This window comes from Clytia hemisphaerica, unplaced genomic scaffold, assembly GCF_902728285.1.
Source record: "Clytia hemisphaerica strain Z4C2 unplaced genomic scaffold, Clytia hemisphaerica genome assembly, whole genome shotgun sequence".
NCBI lineage: Eukaryota > Metazoa > Cnidaria > Hydrozoa > Leptothecata > Clytiidae > Clytia > Clytia hemisphaerica.
In genome coordinates, this window is record NW_027103432.1 from 312,900 (window position 1) to 338,592 (window position 25,693).

A 25,693-nucleotide genomic window follows, 5' to 3' on the forward strand; every position below is an offset into this window, starting at 1 on the left:
ACCAAGTTCGTCTATAAATCTGCAGGGATTTTCCGCAAAAATCACCGACCCTTCTCCAAGGTCGGTAAGGGCAAAGATAAAATCAAGAAAAGCACCAAATTGATATCGTCCGTAAACACAGACTCTATCCGCCGCGAAACATATTACGTTTTATAATATATATTTATGTTATATCATAATAACATATTATACAGACGATAGCATCGTCTACGAAGAAAGTTTCAAATCGGAAGAAAATAAAGAAAGTAACCAAATCGGAAGAAGGAAAATGGGCTTTTCCAGAAATTGTTTTACCCCCACTGTTGAGGATATTGATTTTTCGAAGTATTGAACCCCCTGGATATCCTACTTTATTAGTAAAGACCCCCTGATATCCACTCTTAAAAATATGCTTAACCACCTGGATATCCTCTCTTATAAAGATGCTTACCCCTGGATATCGTATTTTTTACTTAAAAAGACACTTTACCAGGGATCCGCTCCCTTGTAGATATTTAACCCCCTGGATATCCAATTTTGAACAAAAATCGTCATTATCCGATATCCTCAACAGGGGGGGGGGGCACGGACTATTTCTGGAAAAGCCCAATAGTTAAACCAATTTATATTGAGAGCTTTCTCAAATATGTTTGACAACGTTATTGGCGTTCCTAATTTTGCATACATCCAAACACATAAATTTATTTTTATTGTTTACAATGCCATTTAGCTCGTTTTAGCTTGTAAATTCCCACAACTTATGTAATTTTGCTCAAAATGTCCCTCGATCGAGGGATGGAGAGCATTTTGAAGTTCGCATGATTCAAGAATATAGTGTATAGTGTATCGACAAAGCGTATAAGATACGTTTTTTATTAGGCACTTAGAGGAGGAAAATAGTCCCAAAAATTCGAAATTGTTAAGGAACTGAGAATAAGAATACAAGTTAAGGAAGGGTTAAACTTGAACTTTCACACACTTACAAGGACCTAAACAGTAAATGTGTAACTTGATAAAGAACTTTGAGGCTGAAATTATCTTGAAAAAAAGGACTACGGCAGTACCAAGTTAAAATTGTGTATACAAGTAATAAATAAGGATCACGAATTTCATTTTCATTATTTTTGAGGGATGATCGGTTAATCGGAGAAGAATTTTCAGGGGGTATAACGGAGTATATTTTTATTTTTCCAGGAGGTAAAAGCTTATTCTAAAATTTCTAGGGTGTAAAAGACTGATTTTTGTTCGGCCCACCCTTACTTTTAAGGTATGTAAAGAATTTTTTTAAGGGTTCTTTTGCAAACTTTGCTATTTTCCAGGGGGTATCCATATATTTCTTAAGAATCTTTATTTGCCTTAAAAAGGTTCGTCCGTTTAATGGAACACGTCAAAATGAATCTAGAAAAATGTACCTTTAGATGAATGCAATGGTCGTGCATGACTCGATAAACATTCCGATTCTTGAAGGAGTATTTGACAGTGCGGTAAGAAATTGTTTACAAGAACGTTAAATCATTTATGAAAGGACATTTTTCAGATTTTGGATAAAACAACTCAGAATTTTACTTCTTTTAGACAGAGAATACATAGACAAAGTAGCTCTGTAAAATAATGATGTTAAGTTTTGAGAATATTTTCCGGTTTACTTGTATTTGTTTGGTGTACACTCATAACATTATTCGACTCGACGATCAACGTTTCGCCAAGTTCATTTTACGACACATTGATAAAGTACCGACAAAGCCACACTTTTACGAGTTCCAGTCAGACTCTTTAGAGGTCTGTTTCGATAGATGCGTGGCCACAACACCTTGTATTTCCATCAATTATAATATGACTGGTAAACGTTGTCAACTAGTGAATTATGATATCAATATGGGGAAAGATTATGAAGCAAGATCAGGTTGGCAACATTTTGATACTGGGCGAACAAGCATCGTGCGCATTTTGAGCAGCGATAAAAACTATTGCATAACAATAGGTAAGTGTATTTTTAATCACAGCTAAGATCACTAAATACAGAACCTCTGATGTACGGTAATTACACTAGAACGACTAGTGAGGACTGTATCCTGAGACGGTCGAATCTGACATGTATTTGCTACCACATCACAGTGCCGGGTATATCTCCTCATACTCTCTCATCCTCAACTCAACTCATCTCCTCATCAGAGAACCCAATCGCACGGGCTTACCCGGGCGAGTGGGAATCGAACCCCTACACAATGGCTTGGCAGCAGGTTTTAGGTGCCCCTAAGAATTCAGGTGACCCCTAAGATTTAGGTAAACCCTGGTTGCTAAATATTTTTGGTGACCCCTAAGCCAATGTAGTACTCTCAGGAATTGATGTTGAAAAACTTTTTTCACGCGCACTGTTTACATCTATAGTGAAGACGTGCTATTGCACAAATCTTTAGAAAACAATATGCTATTGCACAAATTTTTAGGAATAGCTCAGCGCACACACAGTTTTCTCAGAAACACTCTTTTTTAGACAGAAGACATTCCATAGTGAAGTTTATGATGAAAGAGTTCAGAAAAAAATCACCAAACATAGAATCTAGCCCCCAGGTCCATCTGAAAAAAATTAGGTTACCCCTAACATGGTTAGTCTCCCCTAGCTACAGGCTAAATCAGGTACCAATTGCTGCTCGACCTTTTAGCCCCCCTCTCAGGCCAGGAGGGGGGCTGGGGGCGGGGTTCCAGCCATGCACGTGGAAGTCAAGGTTGATAACCGCTACACAATTGTGTCAATTCTCCCAAGGTTAAATTTAAAGGTTTTAAAAAAATAATGGGTGTGCGAATATCTCATTTCATAGGGTACGTGAAAATAAAATTAATGGGATCAAGTTAACTTCTGATTGGAACAAAAACAGAATATTGCGGTGCTTATTGGAGGGCGGCCAATAGACCGACTCCGTGTGGCGTCATTTTCACCCACGATCAGCCATTTATCTACGAAATGGTAGAAAGAATATGTACAGGATGATTTAGTAATAGCTCAAAGTCTTCAAATATTTCCCGTTTGAACCTGCGCATAGTTTTTAGTTTGTTTTTGTTTCGTGGGTGAAATTTTGTGTCAGTTAGGAACAGGCCGCTTGCTTGAGGTTTGCTTGAAGATAGTGCCTACTGGATTTTGCTAAAATTGGTCTATAGGAGAGAGACGATAAACAGTGAACTATTTAATTCCAAGACCCATTTATTCATATTTGAATTTATTTTTAAAGAAAGCGAAGACCAATGTAATCCTTCGTTCACATCGACATCAGAACACAGCCTCCTGTACAAAGAGATCAACCGCGCAGCTTGTAAAGGTGTTGGAGCATATTTTGACTTTGATCGATTCACCGGTGTTCTGGTACATTACTGTTCTGGTCTTGTTGTTGAGCCTAGGAACACATACGTTGTTGCAGTTGGAAATCCACTTCTACAAACTTATAATCCAAACAGATGGAGGGTAACGCAACGTAAGTAAATTTAATTTTTTTATCAACCCCAAGAAAATATTTTAAGATTAGTTAAATAAATTACTGACTTTAAGCCCCTTTTAAAATTGATAAGATAAGATAAATAAAATAAGGATATTTTTCAGCACGAAAACATAAAAACAAATTTACTGGTTCCTATTTTTGAAAAAGGTGTGTAGTTAGAAGTAGAACAGAAATAAACCAAACTAGAACAAACCAGAATAAAACTTGACATTACATTACATTTCTATACATAACTTTTTTTTTATTTCAGTAGGTTATATGAGTTTTCATCTCCTAGCTATGTACCCAAGAAATAACAGATTGGGACAAAATGTTTCCGTCCACGCGTCAGGTAATGAGGACATCAGCCAAGATCAAGGAAAGGTCTTTATTGAAAGAGGTAAACACATTATATCCCATTCTTTTACACACTAGATGGACTAACTACTCACAGACTTCCCGTGGAAGTGTGTCTAGTTTTGAAGTCGACTAGTCCGCGATATTGTTTTCCAATTTACCTTAGATTTTCGAACGCCCGAATTTCAAAACATTCGAATTGTGCTGTTGACGACCAGAATTGAAAACAAGATGACGGACTAGTCAGTTCTAAATCTGGAGACGCTATACGGGTAGCCCGATCCAGTCAAGTAGTTAGAGATCAGCGAGTCGTGCAGTTTTTATCTGTAAACCATTCATATATTACAAACGTCCGAACCGCACTAGGTTAGGTACTCATTCGGAGTCCATTTATAGCTTTAACAAGTTACTTGGCCTAATTTTAATCACTTTAATGACTCTAAGATACCCAAAAAATTTGGCTTGCCTCGTTTTGATAAATCTCGGTCCCTTGCAAGGGAGGTTCTACTATTAACATTTCCAAACTCAGATTAAGGAAATAGTAATTGTAGATTTTTTCATGATGATTTTATGTTTTTCAATTGACAATTTACTACAGATTCAATCCCTGTCAAATATGAGTTTTGGTCAAAATCCATGTCCAGCTTTACCAGCTTTGAATCGACAGCCAGGCTTCACATGGAAAGACAAATCCCAGCGCGTATTACTCGACTAGATAGTTTCGATTGTTATCCGAGTACGGATCAAGATCTTTACTTCGTTAGAATGATCACTTTGTTTTCGCCTGACGTCACTGGTACTCATTCCTTTTGGTTGAGAGGTGATGATTGGGCCATGCTGTTTATTGGAGATGATGAAACGATGGAGAGTAAGAAACTGGTGGCTCAATTTCAAGCTTCTGATGGTACTTTTTCGGGGTAAGTAACAAACGTAGTTAGCTCAGTAGCGTAGACAGGAGGGGCGCAAAATTTGTGTAGGAGAGCAGATTTTTATGACACTGTAATCATCTATTTATGATATAAAAAGATAATTGTTGTATCATAAAAATCTGCTCTCCTACACAAATTTTGCGCCCCCCCCCCTTGTCTATGCTACTGTTAGCTCACATCAATTTTTCAATGCACTATACACTTCCCGTGTAGTAACTAAACTTCGTAAGTTTACTTTTCGTTTTCAAGGAAGATTTATCATAAGCCCAACGCGAGGCGGGAAAAAGCCGTTTTTTTATGATCTTGTAGACCTTCGCAAATACTCCTTGTTTACAGTCCAATATATTTGAAAAATAATTTTTGTTAAATTTGCAATGACGGTTTTAGTGAAGCACTCGCTTGATCGCCATGAACGAACCCAACAAATTTTTCCCACCACACTTCTGATGACGATGAAAAAATATTTATGGCATAATTTATGAAATTTGGATGACGGATTTTTTTCGCTAAGAAAAGCGTTTAATCTCTTGCCATGCAATCAATTATCATTTGATAGGGCACACAGTGGATCAAAATACTTGGAAGCTGACAAGATGTACTACATGGAGGTCCTACATTATGAAGGGGTTGGCAGTGATTGGCTAGTTGTGGAAATGATACGACCTGGAGATCAAGACAGGGTACAAGTCTCTCTCAATTTTCTCTATCCAGGTAAAATGTGGTTAATGATTTAGCTTATAGTTCAAACATTAAAAAAATGTATTTCTTGTCCAAAATAAAAAGAGAAATATCCGAAAATGGTGAGAAGCACTTGATCGGATGAAAATCATAGAAAAGCAGCCGACAAAAATTTCCTTCATTTTTCTCTATCTATTAGTCTAGCAAGCTAGACGACTAATTCAGACATATTAGAAATAAAGCAAAAAAGTAAATTTTAGTCGTCTAGAAACCTTTGTGCACTAACTCCAAACAAAAAAAAAGTGTCAATATCGCAATTAAAATTTTTTCCTGCTCAAAAAAAATTCTTGAAAATAAAATGTGTGTGGATTTGTGTGTTAAAAATGTTTCATTTGAGTTGATTTTATTTTGAGAGTTTGTTGTTGCTTAATAAATTGTTTTCTCGCTACGCAAGTTTCTGCGTAGCTAGGCCCGGTATCTATAAGGCTGGAACACCGGATTCTTCCAGTCGTTTATACAAACTAAATCCCGTATCATTATTTGTGTTTATTATTAGTATTACATGCATTATAAACGACTCCAGTCTATCTATCTATTAACAGTCTACGCATAAAACAATTGATTCAAGTTTAGATTTTAAACCACTATATATTTTCCTAGATTAGGTAAAATATTTTCGGCGCATGAAGGGGCATGGGGGATCTATCGTTAGTGAACATTTGGTGTGACTCGCCACTATCTCTGCATTCTTAAAAAAAAACGAAAAAACCCTGAACACTTTTAGTAGAAAATATCAGCTCTTTTGTGTCTCGTAAACTTGTACAGTAAACTCTCGCTAAATCATATTCGACCGGGAAGTCTTGTTAGTTTAAATAACAGAAATATTTAAAATAAAGATATCATTTTATCCTGTAACATTTTACCCTGTAACATTAGCGAGATTATGTATCAGATATATTCTACGGCTACGGTTGCGGGGCTGCCCGTACGGGTCGTCACCAAAGGCGACATGACGTTGTCTACTTTGCTTTGTACGGGAAAAACACCAAAACACCGTAGAAGCAAAGTCGACATAATGCCGTACGTCAAATATCGAACTTGCTTTCACTCGCCATTACCCTCGCCACTTCAACCGTAGCCGTAGAGAATTCCAGATACATAATCTCGCTATTTTACCCTTTTACGGGACTTAAAATTATCTCGAATATTATGGAAAGATTCGAATAATTAGAAGTTCGAATTGGCGACAGTCAACTGTAGTTGAATCATGAGTAAACTTCATTTGTACCGTCCATCGATATGATCATTTCTTACAGTGAAAGATGAACCGATAACCCCAGGGAACATTATTCGCGAATTCACCACGTACTACCCCCTGTATGAAGTCTCTTTCGATATCAAACCCTTCGGTATAACGTCACCAGCACAATATACTAGCGTGCTTCATGCGACCATTGGCAACAATCATGTCAATCTTGGTGATCGAATTCCAGCTCTTTGGTTTAACCCAGGTATATTTTTCTTTTTTTTTTAACCTTTTTTAATCCCTTCTTTTTTCTCTAAATAGGCCGATCAAAGTCCTTACTTAGAGGTTTTAAAAAGTAAAATTTCTAAGAATATCGGATCTGCCCACTGTACCCAACCTTCAAATGATGCAAATTGAGATATTCTGGTTCCGATTATGAATGATATTCTTATCACCATCCAGGTACACTTAAACTGGCCATATTTACAGCTATCGGAAACAATCTGAACTATCGTACAGGAGAGATGGAATTGCCAACGACAGGCTACACCAACATCCATATCAAACAGACCAGCATTGAAGGTATCTATTACGTCATTACGACAATCAATGGAACAGAAATTTCACGCATTAGAAATAACAACCCTCAAACTTTTCAAAATGTAAAGGTCTATCAAGGAGACCCATGGCATTATGCAGCAAAAGCTTACATCAAAAATCTCAACTTCACAACAACACCTTAAAGTGGAGAGGGGGTCTCTGATGAGAAGTTTAACGAACGAAGGAGAATGCGGCAATGCTACTGAATATAGCTAAAGAAAAAGTCAGAACAATTACAAAGTTCACGTAAAACAAAGACATCTGGTGATTTACGCGTAGGTGGGATTCTAAGAGATGCACATTTTTTTATATTATAAGGCACACGTTTATAAGGAACTTGAGGCTGAAAATGGTCCAAAAAATAAAGAAATGTTAAGGAACTGCTTAGGCTGAGAATAAGACATCAAGTCAAGGAGTTCAACTTGAACTTGCACACATTTACAATAACCTAAACAAAAAGATGAAAAAATATTGCTGAAATGCCTTTCAATGTGTCAAAAAGAGAAAATATACTTATAAGTAAGTAAGTAAGTCTGCGACCGCAGTCGGAGGCGACCCGAAGGCTCCTCTTTCGATAGCTATCTACCCGAAGGTAGGGGAGGGCGCCACTCTTTCTCCCTGGATTTCTCCACTTACCCTTGATCCTTCTCTTAGTTGCTGAGCATCAAGCAGAGAAGCATCAAGTACCATTTTGGGAATCTTTGGTATGACCCGGCTGGGGGTTGAACCCACAACCTTGCGAACCGTAGCCGGATGCTCTACCACTGTACTACGGTCGCTATACTTATATACTTATATACTTATACAGAAGTTACATGCTTACGAAGTTACATTCTTACAGAAGTTACATGCTTGATAAGGAACTTTGAGGCTGAAACTCCAGGCTCGGAGCAAAGTTAAGGTTCCTTATAAAATAACGTGTATTTTTGAAGTCCATTCGATTTAAATTTGCACTAATCTTTGTTTTGCTTGCCACTATTTAACGAATACTTCAATCCTAAGCATAAACCGTTGAAAAGATAGTCCAGAACACTTTAACACTAGGTCCCGGTCCGATGATATCAAAGGGTTAGCTTCTCTTCTCTTATCTTCTCTCTTCTAGGTTGATAATTCATGATTTAGGCTTCATAGTAATTTTTCCGAAATGTTCTTGCATCAAAGGTTACAGCCTCTAGAAGAAAGTTCTTTGGAGCCGAAAAACCAATGATTAGTTCACGCTTAAAGTGAATGGACTTTTTTTTTAAATACTTGATTCTTTTTGTAAATACGCATTTCTTTTTTGAAGCACTGTAGTCGATGTGATGTTTGCTTTTCACTTGTCATTGATGCCATATTCATGATATGCACCACTGCAATCTCTGCTGACATTAAATCACGGACCCAACAGCTGATCGGTTGTAAGTGACGTAAAATCAGTCAATACGTCACTTGCAACCAATCAGCTGTTGGGTCCATGATGTAATGTTAGAACACATTGCAATGATACACATCCTGAATAGTGCCCAGTTTATGTATGTGTGTTTTTCAGCGACGGAGACGGTAAGGTTCTAATTTGACAGGATCCTAACCAGCCGAGGACGACGGTAAATCAGTATTTTTACCGTCCTCAATTTTGCGGGTCAGAACTGTGGGTTATTCCAAATCGTTTCAGTCACTCTACCGTCCTCAAAAGTGCAAATACATAAAGTCGCTAGTAACGTAAAAAAAACAAATAAAATTTAAAAAGACACTCACCAAAATTGATTTGAAAGAGTTCTTGAGGTGACAGGACTTTGCTACAATCTTTCTTCTCGGCTGGTGTTGACGGTACCGCCTTTAATCCATCCACAATCTGAGGATGATTAAAACAAATTGGGAATATCTAAAATATTTTCAAAAGCAGTCGGCGAAGCATTTTTTAGAAATATGTGTTCTTTTTTTCTAGGGAACCACACGTTATAACCTACTTCTTTTTATACAAATGATGTGTTCTGATTTCTAGGAAACCTTTACTGCAACTTTTGTCTCCCTAAAACTTATTGTTGGATTATTTCGCTGGATGTTTTCTGAAATCTAGAAAAAAATTTGTGGCAAGATAAACTTGTAAGATATTTTTTTCCACAAGAGATGTGTTCTGAAAATAACCTGTGTTACTAGGCAACAAGATTACATCAATATTTTCTTTGTTACACCCCTGTCTCCTTGAATAATGTGTTCTGAAGCTTTCTAGGATTACTTAGACAACAAGAACACGTCAGATAACCTTGAGCATACCCCTGTCTCGTCAGAACACATCATTATTTCTAGCTGATTGGTTTACGAAGCCCCAATCAGAACAGACCAAAATTTCTAAATGAAACATACGCTCTTGCGTATTTAAAACAAGAATTTTCAAGATTATTGATCACATCTACAAGTCCTAAACTTGACTACATTTTATGAGTTGATATTAAATATACACTGAATTATTGCTCCGGCCTAGGAGCCTTAAATTCTCTCTCGTCCGACGGTCAAGACATTTTTTGTTTGTTTATCTAATCCGATGATCTATTCCGATTTAATAAAAACGGATTATCTGGATTCCGATAATATTGTGATTTGATTCGCCGAAACTATTTAGAAAAAGATGGCTGCCGAAAGTGGGCTAGCTGACTGTGTAGCGAATGGGCAAATCTCAGTGAAAAATTGATCATTTTCATCATTATTCATGATGTTTTGGACATGATTTATGAGAAATTTGATGCATACTGGTTCTCTAACAATGTGGAAAAACTTTGGAGAAATTTTGGCCATGAATCGTCAGCTGATCGAGTGCTTAAATCTTGCATATGGCTAACTTCTCTTCTAGACGCACAAAACCATAAAACTCTGTAACTTGGAATGAAACTTTCAAACACACAGCCATTGGAATTCAAAAGAGAATACAAAAATTACAACATTACAGTGCAAATTTGAAAAACGATCTTAGTAATTTTTATGGTGTTATGTGTGTGGCTGAAAATGATCCTGTTTTGTATTCGTCATTGTTGACTGGCGACCGTTCCTTTTGATTTTTCAAACCTGACACAGATTTTTTACAAACATATCACTATGAGAATTCAATAAAGGATACTAAAACACAATTCCTGTCTAAATTTGAGCAAGATTGGAGAAATCTTCACAGTGTTATGGCTGAAAATGATAATTTTTGGACTTTGTGTAACGTAATGTTAATTTCATAGCGGCTGGCGACCGTTCCTTTTGATTTTTCAAACCCGACACAGATTTTTTACAAAGATATCACTATGAGAATTCAGTAAAGGATACTAAAACACAATTCCTGTGTAAATTTGAACAAGATTGGAGAAATTTTCACAGTGTTATGGCTGAAAATGATCGTTTTTGGACTTTGTCGTAATTTCATCGCGGCTGGCGACCGTTCCTTTTGATTTTTCAAACGGACACAGATTTTTTACAAACATATCACTATGGGAATTCAGTAAAGGATACTAAAACACAATTCCTGTGTAAATTTGAACAAGATTGGAGAAATTTCACAATGTTCCAATGATTGTTTTTGGACTTTGTCGTAATTTCATCGCGGCTGGCGACCGTTCCTTTTGATTTTTCAAACCCGACACAGCTTTTTTACAAACATAGCAATATGAGAATTCAGTAAAGGATACTAAAACACAATTCCTGTGTAAATTTTAACAAGATCGGAGAAATTTTCACAGTGTTATAACTGAAAATGATATTTTTTGGACTTTGTCGTAATTTCATTAGCTGGGACGACCGTTCCTTTTGAAGATTTTTCAAACCCGAAACAGGTTTTTTCCAAATATACCACTATTTATTACATACACACTATTGTACCATTTTATTGGTTTATCCTACTCTCCTCCAAGTATTATCCCAACAGAAAAAATAATCTCTCCAAAATGTTATCCGGACAATCAAATCAACGGCGCATCATGGCTTCACTATTGGCAAGTTTAGAAATAAATAAATTTATAAGAACTGGGAAATATTGACTCCTAAATGTTTATCTCCTTTAGATCCAATTTTGAACTTTTTAGTCGAGGATGAGTGGGGGGGGGTGTTGTTGGTTCTTTAGGCAAGAAAGTGCATTTGTAATCACTTAGAAGAGCTAATCTTTTAGCTGGTTTATTTACATTCGTTAAGATCATTTTTCATACTCGCTCTGCAATAGAATTATTACTTTGCTTTCTGATCTGTTCTGATTAGTAGTTTGTGCAGGTTTGTGGGCAACGTTCTAACACAACTAACTCAACAAACTCATCTTTCACATCTTTTAATTTCTTAAGCCGGAGCTTCCAGCGCAGCTGGTTTATTTGTAATTTTTTTACTTTGTAGTTTTTGGTCATCAGCGATATTTTTGTCATTTTTTGTACGAGGTTTTCTTGTTGATTTAAAAAAGTTTTATTTGATAAGTCAAAATTCCTTTCGATCATGCGGGTAGTACCTTTTTCTTGGAAGATTTGCTTCGATTGTCATCGATGGCTTTTGAACTCAAAAGATTCGATTTCCTCGCCATTTTTTCCTCACGTTCTGAAAAAAAAATTTAAATGAATTAGACGCTTTGTACCAGGTATGTTCGGGTCTGATGAAAATGGGGGTCGTTAATATGCAAATTGATCTTCGTTTAACAACATCTATCAATAATATTTTTATTGTACACAAACATATACATATGTATGTTGTATGGCAATAAGTGACACAAGACAAGAGGTGATCTTGTAATTACCTACATTTCTAAGGCTTGAATCCACAAGCTTCAGGTGAGGAGTCAAGCGCGTGACCGCCCTTAAACTCTCAAGAAATGAATGTGTGCAGAATCGAGGGAGACTGTAAGCGTAGTCAACGCAAAACAAAGTCGATAATTGATGTACATCTCTATATCGCCTTTGCTACAGACGATGGTTTTTTGGTGTTTTTACCGTCGTCCAGCAAAGTGGACAGTGATGTTGGCAGTTAGTTAACTTTGCTTTATACTGTCTCCTTTGATTTATCTCGAATAACACAACACAACTAATTCATAAATACTAACCTCTCTTGATTTGCTTCATCTCTTTACCAATATCACTTAGCTTAAGTTTGGGTTTTCTCAGTCCTTGAGCTGGTCTCATCCCAAGTTCTACATTGTTTTCGTATTTGTCGAAATCCCTTCAAAGAAAGAATTAATTCAAAGAAACAATAAATAAAACCAGAGAGACCATCGAAGTTTAGATCTAATAGCGATTCTCTTTAACAAGAAATGAATCCACTTATAGCAAAATGAGTGATTGTGATGTGTTCTAAGGCCTGTAATAGGGGTCAGACGGCCTGACGACCGACATTGAGTGCCCGCGTTTGACTGGTAGACTAAGCGCGTCGAAGACACGAAAATCAACATATTCATATCTCTTTTCATAATTACAGTGCACATTTCAAAGTTTCAAAATTCTTTGCCTGAGCAAGCCTTTAGATATAATTAAAGAGATTATTCATGATATGCACCATTGCAATGTCTTCCACGGACCCAACAGCTGGTAGGTTGAAAGTGACGTATTGACTGATTTTATGTCACTTACAATCATTCAGCTGTTGGGTCCGTGATGTAATGTCAGAAGACATTGTAATGGTGCATCATGGATACAATTAAAATTGATACGGAAGTGGTGTTTACTTTGCAGATTTCTTTAGCCTCAATTCTTGTGCTTTTGTATTGATGTATGAGTTGTATTTCTCTTTGTGTTTCTTTTGTGAGTCACGGGCATCTGGCGTGTGAGAATAATCTGGATCGTGGTACGTGTATCGCTCCAGCTTCGTGAAACGTGTCCTAAAAGTTAAAGCACTTATTCCAATTATTTTAAACACGAATAGATTATTCGTGCGACGGATGCAATGAATTATGGATAGGGCTACTAGATAAACATGAAACAATAACCAACGTTTTTTATACTACTTATAACTAGATTCTAGAGAAAATGCATTCCAATTGTCAACTATTGGCACTTCAATCTATTTTAAATCATAACTTTCTGAGATTTTTGAGAAAACAGAAAATAAATTTAATTTAAAAATCTGAAAAGAATGATATCAACCATAAGCTTTGAAAACTGGAATTTGTAATGAGTTTCCGTAACTCTAACACACACGGGGAACACAAACTTGATCGAGTTAAGAAAATTTCGAGTTATGGAGTAAGGTATTATTATAAGGCATTGTTAACTGAAAAAGGACGAGAAATTTTGTTTAAGTTAAGGAAACATTCGAGTTATAGAGGTTCGAGTTAAAGAGATTTTACTGTACAACAAATTGCCATCTCTTACCTAACCATGTCGTTGGAGTTGTAAGGTCGAATACTACACGCTCGATCATCTGGGTGTGCCACACGGATATTTTCATTGCTAAGAAAATCCGTTTTAGAGGGTTGCAGACGAAAATCACTGTCGAAAGCAGTTTGCTGTGAAGTGAACACTTGTAGCGACGTCTCATCATGGACAAATGAAGGTTCAACTTGAGGTTTCAATTTAGCCGAGGTTGACAAATGATTGACAGAGCTGAACCCACTCACAATCAAAGTGCGACTCTCCAAGACGATCTTACGATAAACAGGTTTCCCTGACGTGCGTATATCACACGTTTGTCCGATGATGTCTAAAATCATTTGATTGTTGAAGGTTCCGCTTTGCCGTGGCTGGAAAGAGAAGATGAGGTCAAGCATATCATCAGCAGTGACGAATCCGTAGGGTGGAGAGCAATGAAAATGAGCAATCTTTCGAACAGCAAAACATATAGGAACATCTGCAGAATCATTTCGTATGTGCATAATACTTTTCTTTTGTTGTCCAATAGGGCAATCGTCAAATTCCAAGAACAGTGACGGTAAGATAGAGATAGCCACTGGCAGAGCTGTTCCAAGTAAAGCTAACTCGATGTCAAGATCTGAAAATTACAATGAAATCATAAAATAACCTGATATTCCGTTTCTTAAATTTTTTGATTCACAACAGAATGTACAGATTCGAATTCGAATACATTATTGAAAATATACAGATTTTTACCAACTCGAATTCATTACTGATGGCGAAAACTGTGACAATTATTATGGAAACTTTGAACACCATTTTTTAGACATTAGAGACAGCTCAATAACTTATGTGGATATAAATTCTGTTTAACTTTTTCCGGAAAAACTTTACAGAGAGAGAATTCAAGTATGACAGTTTACCTTCATTGGCTTTGTTGACAATCCCGACAGCCTTGATATGTAGAAACATAGCGTAATCTCTTCTCGGTGCTAACTTCTCATCCTTCTTCCATCCTGTCTTCGATTTGGAGAATTTGGGTGAGAATTTGAAAAACACTTGGCACTCCTCAAATGGTTTCAGTGTACCCTCATTAGGGACCATTTCAACTACCAAAGCCTCAGGAGTGGGCGAATCGAGCCGCTCTTTTGATGCGCACAAGTTCATGACCGTTTGAGTCACATCTACTGCCTAGAAAGATGTAAAACACAAATAGTGGGAAAACATCTTCCACCTTGATAAGAATTTCTCGAAACGTACCTAACATAATATCTCGTGATCCACGCCACGAATAAACTTACGTGAATATCAATCGGTCGATAAATCTAAACTTACTTTGATGAAAAAGTTATTTGAAATGTAATTGTGGGAAAAGCCACCTATTAGACTCGATCAAAATGAATCTTTGACAAGGTATTGTGGCATTCAGATTTAGCTACGTGCTCTTTTCCTCCGATAATTAAATGAGTGAAAAAACTTTTCGGCCCCAACGATACAAGCAAGGATTAAAATTTTGAAAAAAATTTTATATTTCATTCAATCCCAGAAAGATTTCAAGATATTTTCCTAAAAGTGATACATTAAAGGAAGAAATTTTGGCGGATTTGCCAATCGTCCACCAAATTAAATTCCCGCTAAATTTAAGTTGCTCTATTTGTCCCCCCCCAAATGTGTGCTATTTCACTATTTCAGGCTTTAAAACAGGTTTTTCCTTTTTTAATGGCGTTTTTTGGACAAAAAATGTCCTTCGTCCACCAAATTAAATTCACGCCAAATTTAATTTTTCAAGTTAACCGCCAAATTTTAAATTCCCTCTGAAAAAACTTTTTCGGCCATCTGCCAAATTAAATTCCCGCCAAACTTTCTTCCTTTAATGTACTTTAACAGGAGAATGAAATTTCCTTAATACATTTAACAAGTCTAATTCGTCAATACCTAGGGAAGTCAACAAAGTAACAACACTAAAATTGAAATCACTATTGATATTAAAAAATACACAAACCTTTTCCTCTCCCTCTGCATCTTCTTCAAAGACACCAACAAAACTGATAGGTACAGGTGACTCATTGTACAATGTGTACCCCTTCACCACATCACTACCATAATATGTGCATCCAAAGTCAACGCGGTCCACAGGGCGACCTTCTTTCTCTTTAAGCTGAATCTGAAGTTTCCTGGATACCACGTTGGCTTTGAAGTGGAGATAATCAGTCACTTCATTATCCAGCAATACCCTATGAATAGAAAATGTATAATACTCCTTTCCCGTAATTCGCAAAGCATTATTTTGTTGCTCTCCGCCGTATGGTCACACTGGAGGAAAACAAACCCACTTTTACCTGCCTTTTGTGTTGTGTATTTTAAGCTTTTCTCAAGATATGTTGAACAAAATCCTCTCAAATTTTAGTATGTTCTTTCTATTCATGATATTATACCACCCTGAAAATCTTTTGCCAAAAAAAGATCGCTATCAAAAGTTAGAAGTTGAAAACCCACTTTCCCTAACCCCAAGGGGAATAGGCAAAAACGCATTCGTTTACCTCCCAAACAATTTTATACACAACGATGGCGCGCACATTTTCCCGGGCCATTTCTGAGAGGTTTGAATTACAGGAAAGGTGTATTATTTCATTATCATCACCAATACCATTATTCGACCACACGATGGATTGTACCCTCTGACACCAAGGATCAATCATGCTTAATAAGTATGCAGAAATCTCTTCGGAAAAATTCCATTACTTAAAAATACCTAAATCGGGTTAAATCTTTACCTGAGTTTAACGTCGATCTCTTCCACATTTTTGCTAACAAACTCGAACTAAATAAATAACAAAAAAATGAAGAGAATATATCTACATTATATATTATGAGCAATTTTAATCAATTGGTTCCGCATATGGTGCATAAAATCTGTAATGTTCTGTGCTTCAAACAAACCAGACTAAATCAGTTTTAAATCTTAGTATGCTTGAAAATCTTGAAAAAAAAATTGAAAACATACAGATATAAAAAAAACTACCATAATAGTATAGGTCTTATTGTTTCCTTATTTCCATATTCCTTATTTTCAATATTATTATTATTTTCAATTCAAAGCAGATTTCAAGTTATTTTAGACATTTGTAACATTTTGTAGATAAAACAATCAAAAATGTTATAACCTGAACCAAAACAAGACAAACACATGTTAGTAAGATCAGTTTTTGCAAGTTTTTAAGTTATAAAAGTCCCATAGACACAAAACAACATCTTACACGTATAGGTTGTGAATATCCTGGTTGTATTGAACCTTCCAGTGGCATCACTTTGAAAGGTAATTCAGCCTCCTCATCAATCTCAATTTTGAAATCTCCAAACTTGATACCATGATTCAAGATGGCCACATCTCTGGTGTACACTTTACCATCTGCCACAATGGTACCTAGGTCACATGATCCATTGATTGTTAATATTGATTTCGGTGCATATCTGAATGAGAGATCAAGAATAATGTGTTAAAGTAAAAATATAATGTGATTTCAAAATTCATAAACTAATAATATTGATTTTAAAGGCACAATATACCAGGTATAGCAAATGCGATGGAAGCCAAAAAATCTGGTTCTGACTCTTTTCTTGTTAAACTGTTGGTGACAGAGCCAGATAGTACCTTTACAATTGGGTACAATTGAGTTGGGGTGCAATGCTTCCAAGTTAGTACAATGGTCACTACCAGATTTTTTCTTCAGACCTCAAATTTTTTCAGTGATTTCTAAAAATAGTTATTTTGAAAAGAAAAGGCAAAAGTATCAAAAGTTGTTTTTTTACTTATCTGAGAGTAGACTTACGAAAGTAAGGGAACTTCAACAAAATGTTCATCAATCTTGAACACAAGGTTGTCTTCACAGTCTATTGTTTCTTCATTGTAATATTCAACAATTGCGGATAATTCCAGGCCAGGCGCAAGAAACTTCTCATCTTCTTTACATTCGATGCAAAAATTCTAAGGAAAAAGAGAGGTAAACACATTAGCTCTAAATCTTCAAACAACAAAATGGAAAACGCATATATTGGACTTTGCTGCAAATGTTGAAAATGAATGTGACAACTAGAGGAAAATCTTTTTTTTTCAATCCCTGATTCTACAGCTATTGTTCTCTGCTGTGTAATTTTCCTTTATCTCCAAAGAAGGTCATTTTTTAAATATATTTTCTTCAATTCGTCACTCTAAGGATAAGGTTTTTTCTTATCTTTAGAGATCTCAGACAAAACCGGAAATTTGATTTAAAAGTTAGATGTCATAAAATCCTGTTGGTTGGGCTTAACTTACATTTGATTAGATGTTACTTTTTTAACAATTACATGAATGACACGTATCTGTATTTGTTGGTCTTTTTAAAGTGAGACTAAGCAAGGTCACAAAAACAAACAAAACAAGGGAGAAGTATTCCATCGTTGTGTATGCTACTACAGTATGGATCCAGCAGTCTTTAACGTTCACCAATTGGAAAGTTTCCAGAGAAAATCAGTAAATGCAACCAATGGTGTTATGAAGTATTGCCAGCTTTTTGGAGTGGAAAATGACAGAAACACAAGTTATTCATGCCCACGTCCCAAGTGCATTCGTTCATTTGATTATTTCAATCTATGACTTTCCAATGATTTTTCAATCTCAATTTTATCACTAATCTCAATCTAAGATTTTCAGTTTGAAAGCCACAATTTTCGTCAGATTACCTAACTTTACACATACCTTACAGTTAGTCACACTAGGAAATCAAGCTTTCAAAAAAAACAACATAAGTCATCTACAGGATGTAACTGTAACAACAAGGATGAGAGTTACCTGAATTAAGTTCAAGTTCCCAAGACAATTTTAATTAAAACTTGAAAACTTAAAATGAGACTAAATGACCGATTGCGAACGTGCAACAGCCAGAATATCAACCAACCAAATTTGTCATTCCATTCCCGAGACAGCGCTTTGATTTTTAAGGCCTTGTTTGTACGCTAAATTAAAAATAATTCCGCACATGTAAATGTGTCAGTGTTTGACAGTATAGACCTAACTCTTCATACAAAAATTACGGGAAACACATATTTGGACTTTGTACCCTATGCTGCACGCCAGCACTTTTTAAGCTGAAGTCCCACAAAAGCGGGACAAAATCAGTTTTTTGCAGTTTGCAAAAAAAAACGCCACATAGAAGATCTTTCAAATTCAGTATGAGAATAGAGCAGTAAAAAATACAACTTTTCTATTTTTCTTTTTTTTTTGCAAAAGTTCTAGAAATGAAAATAAAATGATAATGATAATTGAATACTATCCACTGATGATCGGCGGCGCCATTGTAAAGCTAGAATCGCTTTGCGTATATTCGCTTGGGAAAATGATCGACAGATTAAATTTTTCACCCGCGCAAGAGTTCTGGGCGTTCTGCGAGCGTTCTCGGCTCAATCCTCGGCCTGTGTTAAAAATGGTAGACTCAGCTGTGACAGAATTATTTATATTTGGTCGATACTAGAGGGTATAGTACCAAATTTCAGCCACACTGAAGAAGACGGCACTGTAAAAGGTGGTGTCTTGTCTTCAACTACAAGCAGTCATGGTCGAAAATGCCAACTACGAACAATCGAACGAGGTAGCTTTCGCAAATTTATTTGTGAGAGCTTAGCAGTACAGGGTCCAAAACTCTTCAACAGTATTCCCTCTGACATACGAAAAATATCACTGGCTGTTCAAAAGATTCATTCAAGAAACGACTCGATAAATATCTGTGCTCTATACCCAACGAACCTCACACTACGTCACGACAAACAAGATTGGCTGAATCAAATACTTTTTTCGATCAAATTACACTTGTTGGGCTCAATGAGCTGGACAGATGAATATCATAAAATCAAACTGAAGTATACTGAAGCAAGTAGATCATTTTGATGTTGGAATGTTTACAAGACTCTTGACAGAAAATATTTTGTTTTATTGTCAATGATGACCGTGCCGTTATTAATTTTGTTAGATCTGATATATTGATGTTTGTAAGTGCAATTTATAGTTTTGATTCCCATTGCAGAATCATATTCTGGTTTTCATGTTATTAGATGCTGTTTTACAGCTTTAGAGCTAGCCTGTTTGAGGCCTGCTCGGCGGTGCGTGGATCTAGGTAGGTTCTGTCTCGCCCATAGATCTTTTTCTTGGGAAGTTGATCTTCAAATTAGTTTTCAAGGTTGGCTTGGCTCAAATCTTTTCATCTATGGCTCAAATTTTAGGCAATTTCTCATAGTTTTTTAAAATGTTAATTTCATTAAAAGCACCAGGTTATTTTTTCATGAATCCCTTTAGAAGTTTTGCGGCACATTTGTTTGCTTGCGAGTCAAGTAAACAATATAGCGCTTTCGCAGCATTAATCTTTGAATGCATTTTCGCGGGACGCTAGTGTGACTAACTGCCTTAAAAATTCTCAACATCCTCTCAGCACGTGCGTTTGCGTAGGGTAATTTAATGGCAAAATGCAAAAATCGAAGGAATTAATTCCTTGTTTGTTTTGATCTGAAAATTTCAGTAGGGGTGGCCAACATGGTTCTGCTGCTCATATCAGGGGGGGGGCGAGACGGGGGTAAGAGAATTAAAGTTTCTAAGTAAAATCTTAATTATCACCTAAAAAAGTGTATTTTTTTGTCCATATCTTTCAAATAGATAGTCCCAGCCTTATCCCTCCTTCAGTAAAGCTTCCTATATATACCTTTTGTCCTTCAGAAAAACCAAAAATATTGACCTTAATTGTTTCCTGTAGCCAGTAGTGTGACCCCTGTATTTCTATTTTAATCAGCGCGGGTTTTTCAATAGAGATGTCACATGACTCAAATCCCGCAGTCTTATTTGACTAGAGAAAGCGAAAGTGAAATCGCCCGATCTGATTGGATGAAAAAAAGACCGTGTGAATTGGAACTGAAAATATTCTCATTCTAAAACAAGATAGCGGCGAGAAAAGCACGTCTTTTGCTTTGGACGAAATGTTGTAAATTCTGGTTGATTTTAAGGTTTTATCTTATCTTACCTCATTTACTTTAATTAGTAGAGGCTTCTTCAATGTTTGGGGAAGGTAAGTCTATAAAAGTTATTTGTTTTTCGGTGGAAAAAAGTGTTTAAAAAAGTATTTTTTGTGCTCAAGGTTTATTTTTCTTCGCAAATTTTTGCCTTCAATATTAAATAGATGAACGAGTATTTGACTGACGATTAGTATGATTTTTTCACAAAAGATAGTAAAACTATTCAGGAACTTGGAACTTTTAACAGAATTTCAAAAAATCCGTTAGTTCTGGAGATATATTGAAAAGTTTAGTCATGGGTAGTTCGCGTTTGTGTTTCGCGTTCCCAAACCAAACGCATGTGTCAGGCTTTCTTTTATTTGTTTTTATAGTTCAATCATGTAATAAAGGTTTTTATATGACTACCATAGTATTTATATATGTAGCAAGAATGGGCCTTCGGGCCTGATGTTACCATAAGTTGGTCTAATATTGACATACCTCGTTTAATTCCGATACCCTTCTTTAGAGAAAGGAATAATATGAAAGCTTGAATCACTGATTGAAAAAAGATTATTCCTCTGTGACCATTAAGCCAAGAAAAACAGTTTCAACCTTTCTATAAATTTCAGCTGATAAAAAGTGTGTCGAAATTAGAGGAGGGATGTCGACATTAGACCAAGTTACGGTACTTAAAAATATAGATAGATTCCGATGCGCCCAGAGAAGCGGGAAAAAATCTGGAAAAAACAAATTGTGCTTTTAACGTAGAGTATAGCTTTTTTCTCTAGCTCTTCTTCGCCGCATAACAAATGAACAGATATATGAACAAAAAAAAATAACACTGATTAATTAGATTAAAACTACGGGAAGAAAATCGTCATCTTAGCTATACTTCGCAAGAACACAACAGATACAACCCCCACCCCCATCAGACACGCGCAAACCCAGGCGTAGTTAATCGATATAATTAATAATCTTGAGTTATCGATAAATAATCGATAAGTAATCGATGGATTAGATATCGATTAACAGATAGAATCGATAGGTAATCAGACCTTCAAAAAATCTTGAGTATTGATCAGCGATCGATTATTTCCAAGCTATCGATTACTTATCGATCACATATCGACTACATACAACCTATCGATTACTTATCAATCATGTATCGATTGTTAACAATCATTGATTACTTATCGTTCGTACATTGATTAGTTATCAATTATTTACTAATCTTCGATCACGTATCGTTATCGATTATATATCAATCGTGACCGACTATTGACTACATTACCGGCCCTTTTTACTCCGGCCCTTATTCCACCAACGAGCCCAAAAATAACGCTAATAAGGTCTGGCGTAAAAAGGGCCAAGATAAGGTATTTAATGAAGTAAAGAAAATTTCTGGAAATCGCCAAATCTCATACCGATCTTATTACTTTGAATAAACGCCTGCTTTCAAATTAATAATGCTTCTCCAAAAAGGCAAACCATTCAATAACGCCCTTTCTCTAAATAAAATGGTAACTTGTTTTTTTTTTAACTTTTTTTTTGTTCCAGCCTTTCAGAGGGTTTGAGAATGCTTCAGCCGAAATTTACCGTATGCTTATAAAAAAAATGAGTGTAGTAGCTTTTCTAGGCCCTACCAGGGGATTGGATTCAATTCAAAAGTACATCCCAATCGAGATCAGCAAAAAATGTTGCTTTTAATTTCGCGAAAATGGCAAAAGTTCGAGAAATCGAGAAATTTAATCTCCCGAAGGCAAAAGTTAATCCAATTAAAGTACCACTCCCTAAAATCTGATAAATAATCGATCATGAATCTATAGTTGATCGATTTACGACTAACTATTTGATTGATGATTAATCAATTTTTGATCGATATGTAATTGATCAAAAGCTGTGATCGATAGCCGATCGATCTTTAATCGATACTTAATCTAATCGAAGTATAATTCGATCTATAAATCAATATATATAAACAATCGATGACAAAATTGATCGATAAATAATCGAGCTTTGAAAAAATCTTCAGTATCGATTACCTATTGATTCTATCGGTTAATCGATATCTAATCCATCGATTACTTATAGATTGTTTATCGATTACTCAAGATTATCGATTATATCGATTAACTACGCCTGGTAGTCCTGTTGCTGAGATTGAAAAAAGTGGCTAGAAAACAATTTTCTTGACACACATCTTAGAACTAACTTCTTTTGGTGGAAACTCACGAATTAGTATATGTAGATTCCAAAATCAAAAAGTTTCCACGATATTATCGTGCAAGTTACGAGTAATTGGCGATTTTTTGCGTTTCCAGGCAAAATTGCAAGGCCTGGAAATTCATGATTTTTGGGGGATCTTCAAATTAAACAAAGACCTATATCACATGATAGAGCTTTTCAAACTGAGCAAAAAAGTGTATTGCACCAAAGTCCCAACTTCTCTAGATCAAAAGTTATGGGCCTATTTGTGGTCAAAAAGGTGTTTAATTTTGCATAAATTAATGCAGATTGTGGGGAAATTCCCTGTTTTCCATCAGTTTTTTACCACAAATAGGCCAATAAATTTTGATCTAGAGAAGTTGGGACTTTGGTGTAATACACTTTTTTTGCTCAGTTTAACAGTGAGGATCTTATCACGATTCTCAGATTTTGGAAAACACCAGCTTTTTACTGATTTTTGCCTCGATTGCCCAAAACCCGTAACCTTTTTAGCTTGAGGGAAGAAAAATTCTTCCTTCAAAGAATATCGAAAACTTTCGTTTCCCCCTGAAGACCGCGAGAGAAAAAATATTAGGGCCCGCGCTCTAGGCGGGCGGCCTAGATTCGCTTTCGTTTTGTATAATTTTATGATGACGTATAAGGTAATAAAATAAGCATAATTCATGCAAAACTAATATGATAATCTTTTTGTTTTTATTTTCAGGTATGCCGCCAAACATTGACGTTATCTTGTATGGATTTAGCATGAACAATAGGGCCAACAGACTCGACAAAAGGAACAAACAATAAGACGACCGGAGAATCTTACGATGAGGGCGTTTTGTCTCTGCCTGATATCACGCCCACAGAAGACGCTTAGTAAGTAATAGCTTTTGTAAGTGCTTATTTTGCGAAATATATAACCATTTTCTAATATGGTCTACAAACTAGAATTTCTAGAATTTTGATAATGGAAACTTAAATATATAATGAAGAAAAAAACAAACCATTTCAGTTTTATTTATACGTTTAACCCCCAGAAAAATTATGTATCACCTATTACGTAACTTTACATTTCCCGACTCGCTAACTCCCAGAGGAATTCCGATTGTAATTAATTTCCGAACATCTTCATAATGGCAGATAATTTAGAAGTGTTTATTAGTGGAAAGATCGTGTGAATTTTTTGATGTCAGTATTAATTTTGTTGGTTGATGGCTTCTTGTTGAACCTGGCAAGAAAAAAGTAAACAGGTATAGCTTTTTCTAACCAAGGTTTTGAGGGATTCGAGCAACCCTGTTTAAAGAGCTCTATCATGTGATGTAGGTCTTTTTTTAATTTGAAGACCCCCCAAAAATCAATTTCCAGACCTTGCAATTTTGCCTGGAAACGCAAAAAATCGCCAATTAGGCGGTCATCGAAAAAATGCTCTGTTTGCGTCGCAACTGGTGTTAAAAATGCATGCGGGCGGACGGGCGGTCAAAAAATCGGAAAATCAGCAGAAAATATGATGCGGGCGGGTGACGCGAATAGAACAATTTTTCGACGACCGCCTTAGCTTACTCGTTACTTGCACGATAATGGGCTATTCCAAGAAAAAATTGTACAGGGGTATGGATGAACTTTTTTCACTAACCCCCCTGGAAATTTTGGATAACAAACTGTCCCCTGGAAATTAGGAGTCGACACCCCTGGAAAGTGAAATTTGGTGAAAAAGGGCCTGGAAAGTGACTATTGGTGCCAGTTTAGGAGGAGGAGAAACCCCTAGACCTTTAATAACCCCCTTGGAAAATCTGAAAATGACCAAAAGCCCCTAGGAAAATCAAGGCTCAGTCCCCCCCTGGATAGCGACTCCAGAAGTCACGCAACTATCGTTGACGTCAAACCAAATGTTTCATTTTTCCGTGAACTTTGAACCCTTCTAACTTTTCTTCTATGTATGCTAAAGCGTTCCGGTTTTTACTAAAAGAAAGCCCGTGATCTTAGCTTTCCAGCGGTATATAACACTGTGGACACGGGCTAGACGGCAAATTGGTAAAATGCCGAACGTTTTGCAACATTTTGAAAATTGTTTGCCGACGGGAGAAAAGAAATTTGCAACTTTCGAAGAATAAATGTGTCTGGAAACGGAGGAAAAAGTAATTGGAGGCTGAAACTTTGTATGTTTATCAGAAAAAGGGTGAGGAATTCAAAAATCACATTCGCTAATTCTAGTTCTTTCATTTTCATGTAGTTTTGTTTAACTTTTTTTAACTTTTTTGCTTCTTTAGCATGGGAATGTCCCAAAAAAAAGTTTTTATTTCTGCCGAAATGGATTTTCTTTTCATTTGGGGTTTCTACTTTCAGAAAAACTTATTCTCTACTCATAAGTTTTTGTTCCTCCATTTCCAGAGGCCCCTTGAAAATGGGTCCTACCACCTTTTTGACTCATTTCAACCTTTCCAAGCTATTTTCTTCAAAACAAAAATAAAACAATGCAATGTCTTCTTTTTTCAAAAAAAGATATATCTTTCGTTATTTTGATAAATATACTAAATATTTTACAAATATTTTTATATAATAATATTCTAACACCATCAAAGAATTCTCCCTCCAAATTTGAGGTCTCTAGCTGAACTAGAAAAAGAGATATGCAAAATTTAAGAAGCATGACTGGAAAATTTCTTTTTTTTTCTTTTTTGACACATTTTTCGAATTTTTCCAAGCTATTTTCCTAACCTTTTTTTGACATTTTTAGTCAAAATTTTGACACTAAAATTTGAATATCTTTACAACCACTTAGAGGGGGGTACCCAGTGCACGAACGGCAAACTTATTTTTCTCTTTTCTGACTTACTTTTGGTTTTTACATAAATCCTTTTTGACCATCTCGTAAACAAGCTTGAAGTCCTTCTTTCAGTTTGTTTTCACCTTATTTGAAGACTTCTTCTTGGAATAATAAGT

At 36.0% G+C, this 25,693-nt stretch overlaps 2 protein-coding genes across 2 annotated transcripts in view; one reads left to right on the plus strand and one right to left on the minus strand.

The window, feature by feature from the left end:
• Positions 1-25,693, minus strand: part of LOC136798057 (cilia and flagella-associated protein 47-like) — a 96,815-nt gene that overhangs the window by 69,608 nt on the left and 1,514 nt on the right. Inside the window, exons 2-11 of the mRNA XM_067054641.1 lie at positions 17,362-17,516; positions 16,789-17,002; positions 16,306-16,352; positions 15,534-15,765; positions 14,455-14,722; positions 13,553-14,168; positions 12,907-13,059; positions 12,289-12,404; positions 11,704-11,789; positions 8,994-9,090 (exon numbers count right to left, since the gene is read on the minus strand). Coding sequence (XP_066910742.1) covers positions 8,994-9,090; positions 11,704-11,789; positions 12,289-12,404; positions 12,907-13,059; positions 13,553-14,168; positions 14,455-14,722; positions 15,534-15,765; positions 16,306-16,352; positions 16,789-17,002; positions 17,362-17,516 — 1,984 coding nt within the window. The remainder of the gene's footprint in view (positions 1-8,993; positions 9,091-11,703; positions 11,790-12,288; positions 12,405-12,906; positions 13,060-13,552; positions 14,169-14,454; positions 14,723-15,533; positions 15,766-16,305; positions 16,353-16,788; positions 17,003-17,361; positions 17,517-25,693) is intronic.
• LOC136798058 (uncharacterized) lies at positions 1,591-7,481 on the plus strand. Its single transcript, XM_067054642.1, has 7 exons — positions 1,591-1,960; positions 3,207-3,446; positions 3,721-3,849; positions 4,405-4,723; positions 5,292-5,446; positions 6,730-6,924; positions 7,122-7,481. The coding sequence occupies exons 1-7, from the start codon at positions 1,591-1,593 to the stop codon at positions 7,400-7,402; spliced, it is 1,689 nt and encodes a 562-aa protein (XP_066910743.1). The 3' UTR covers positions 7,403-7,481.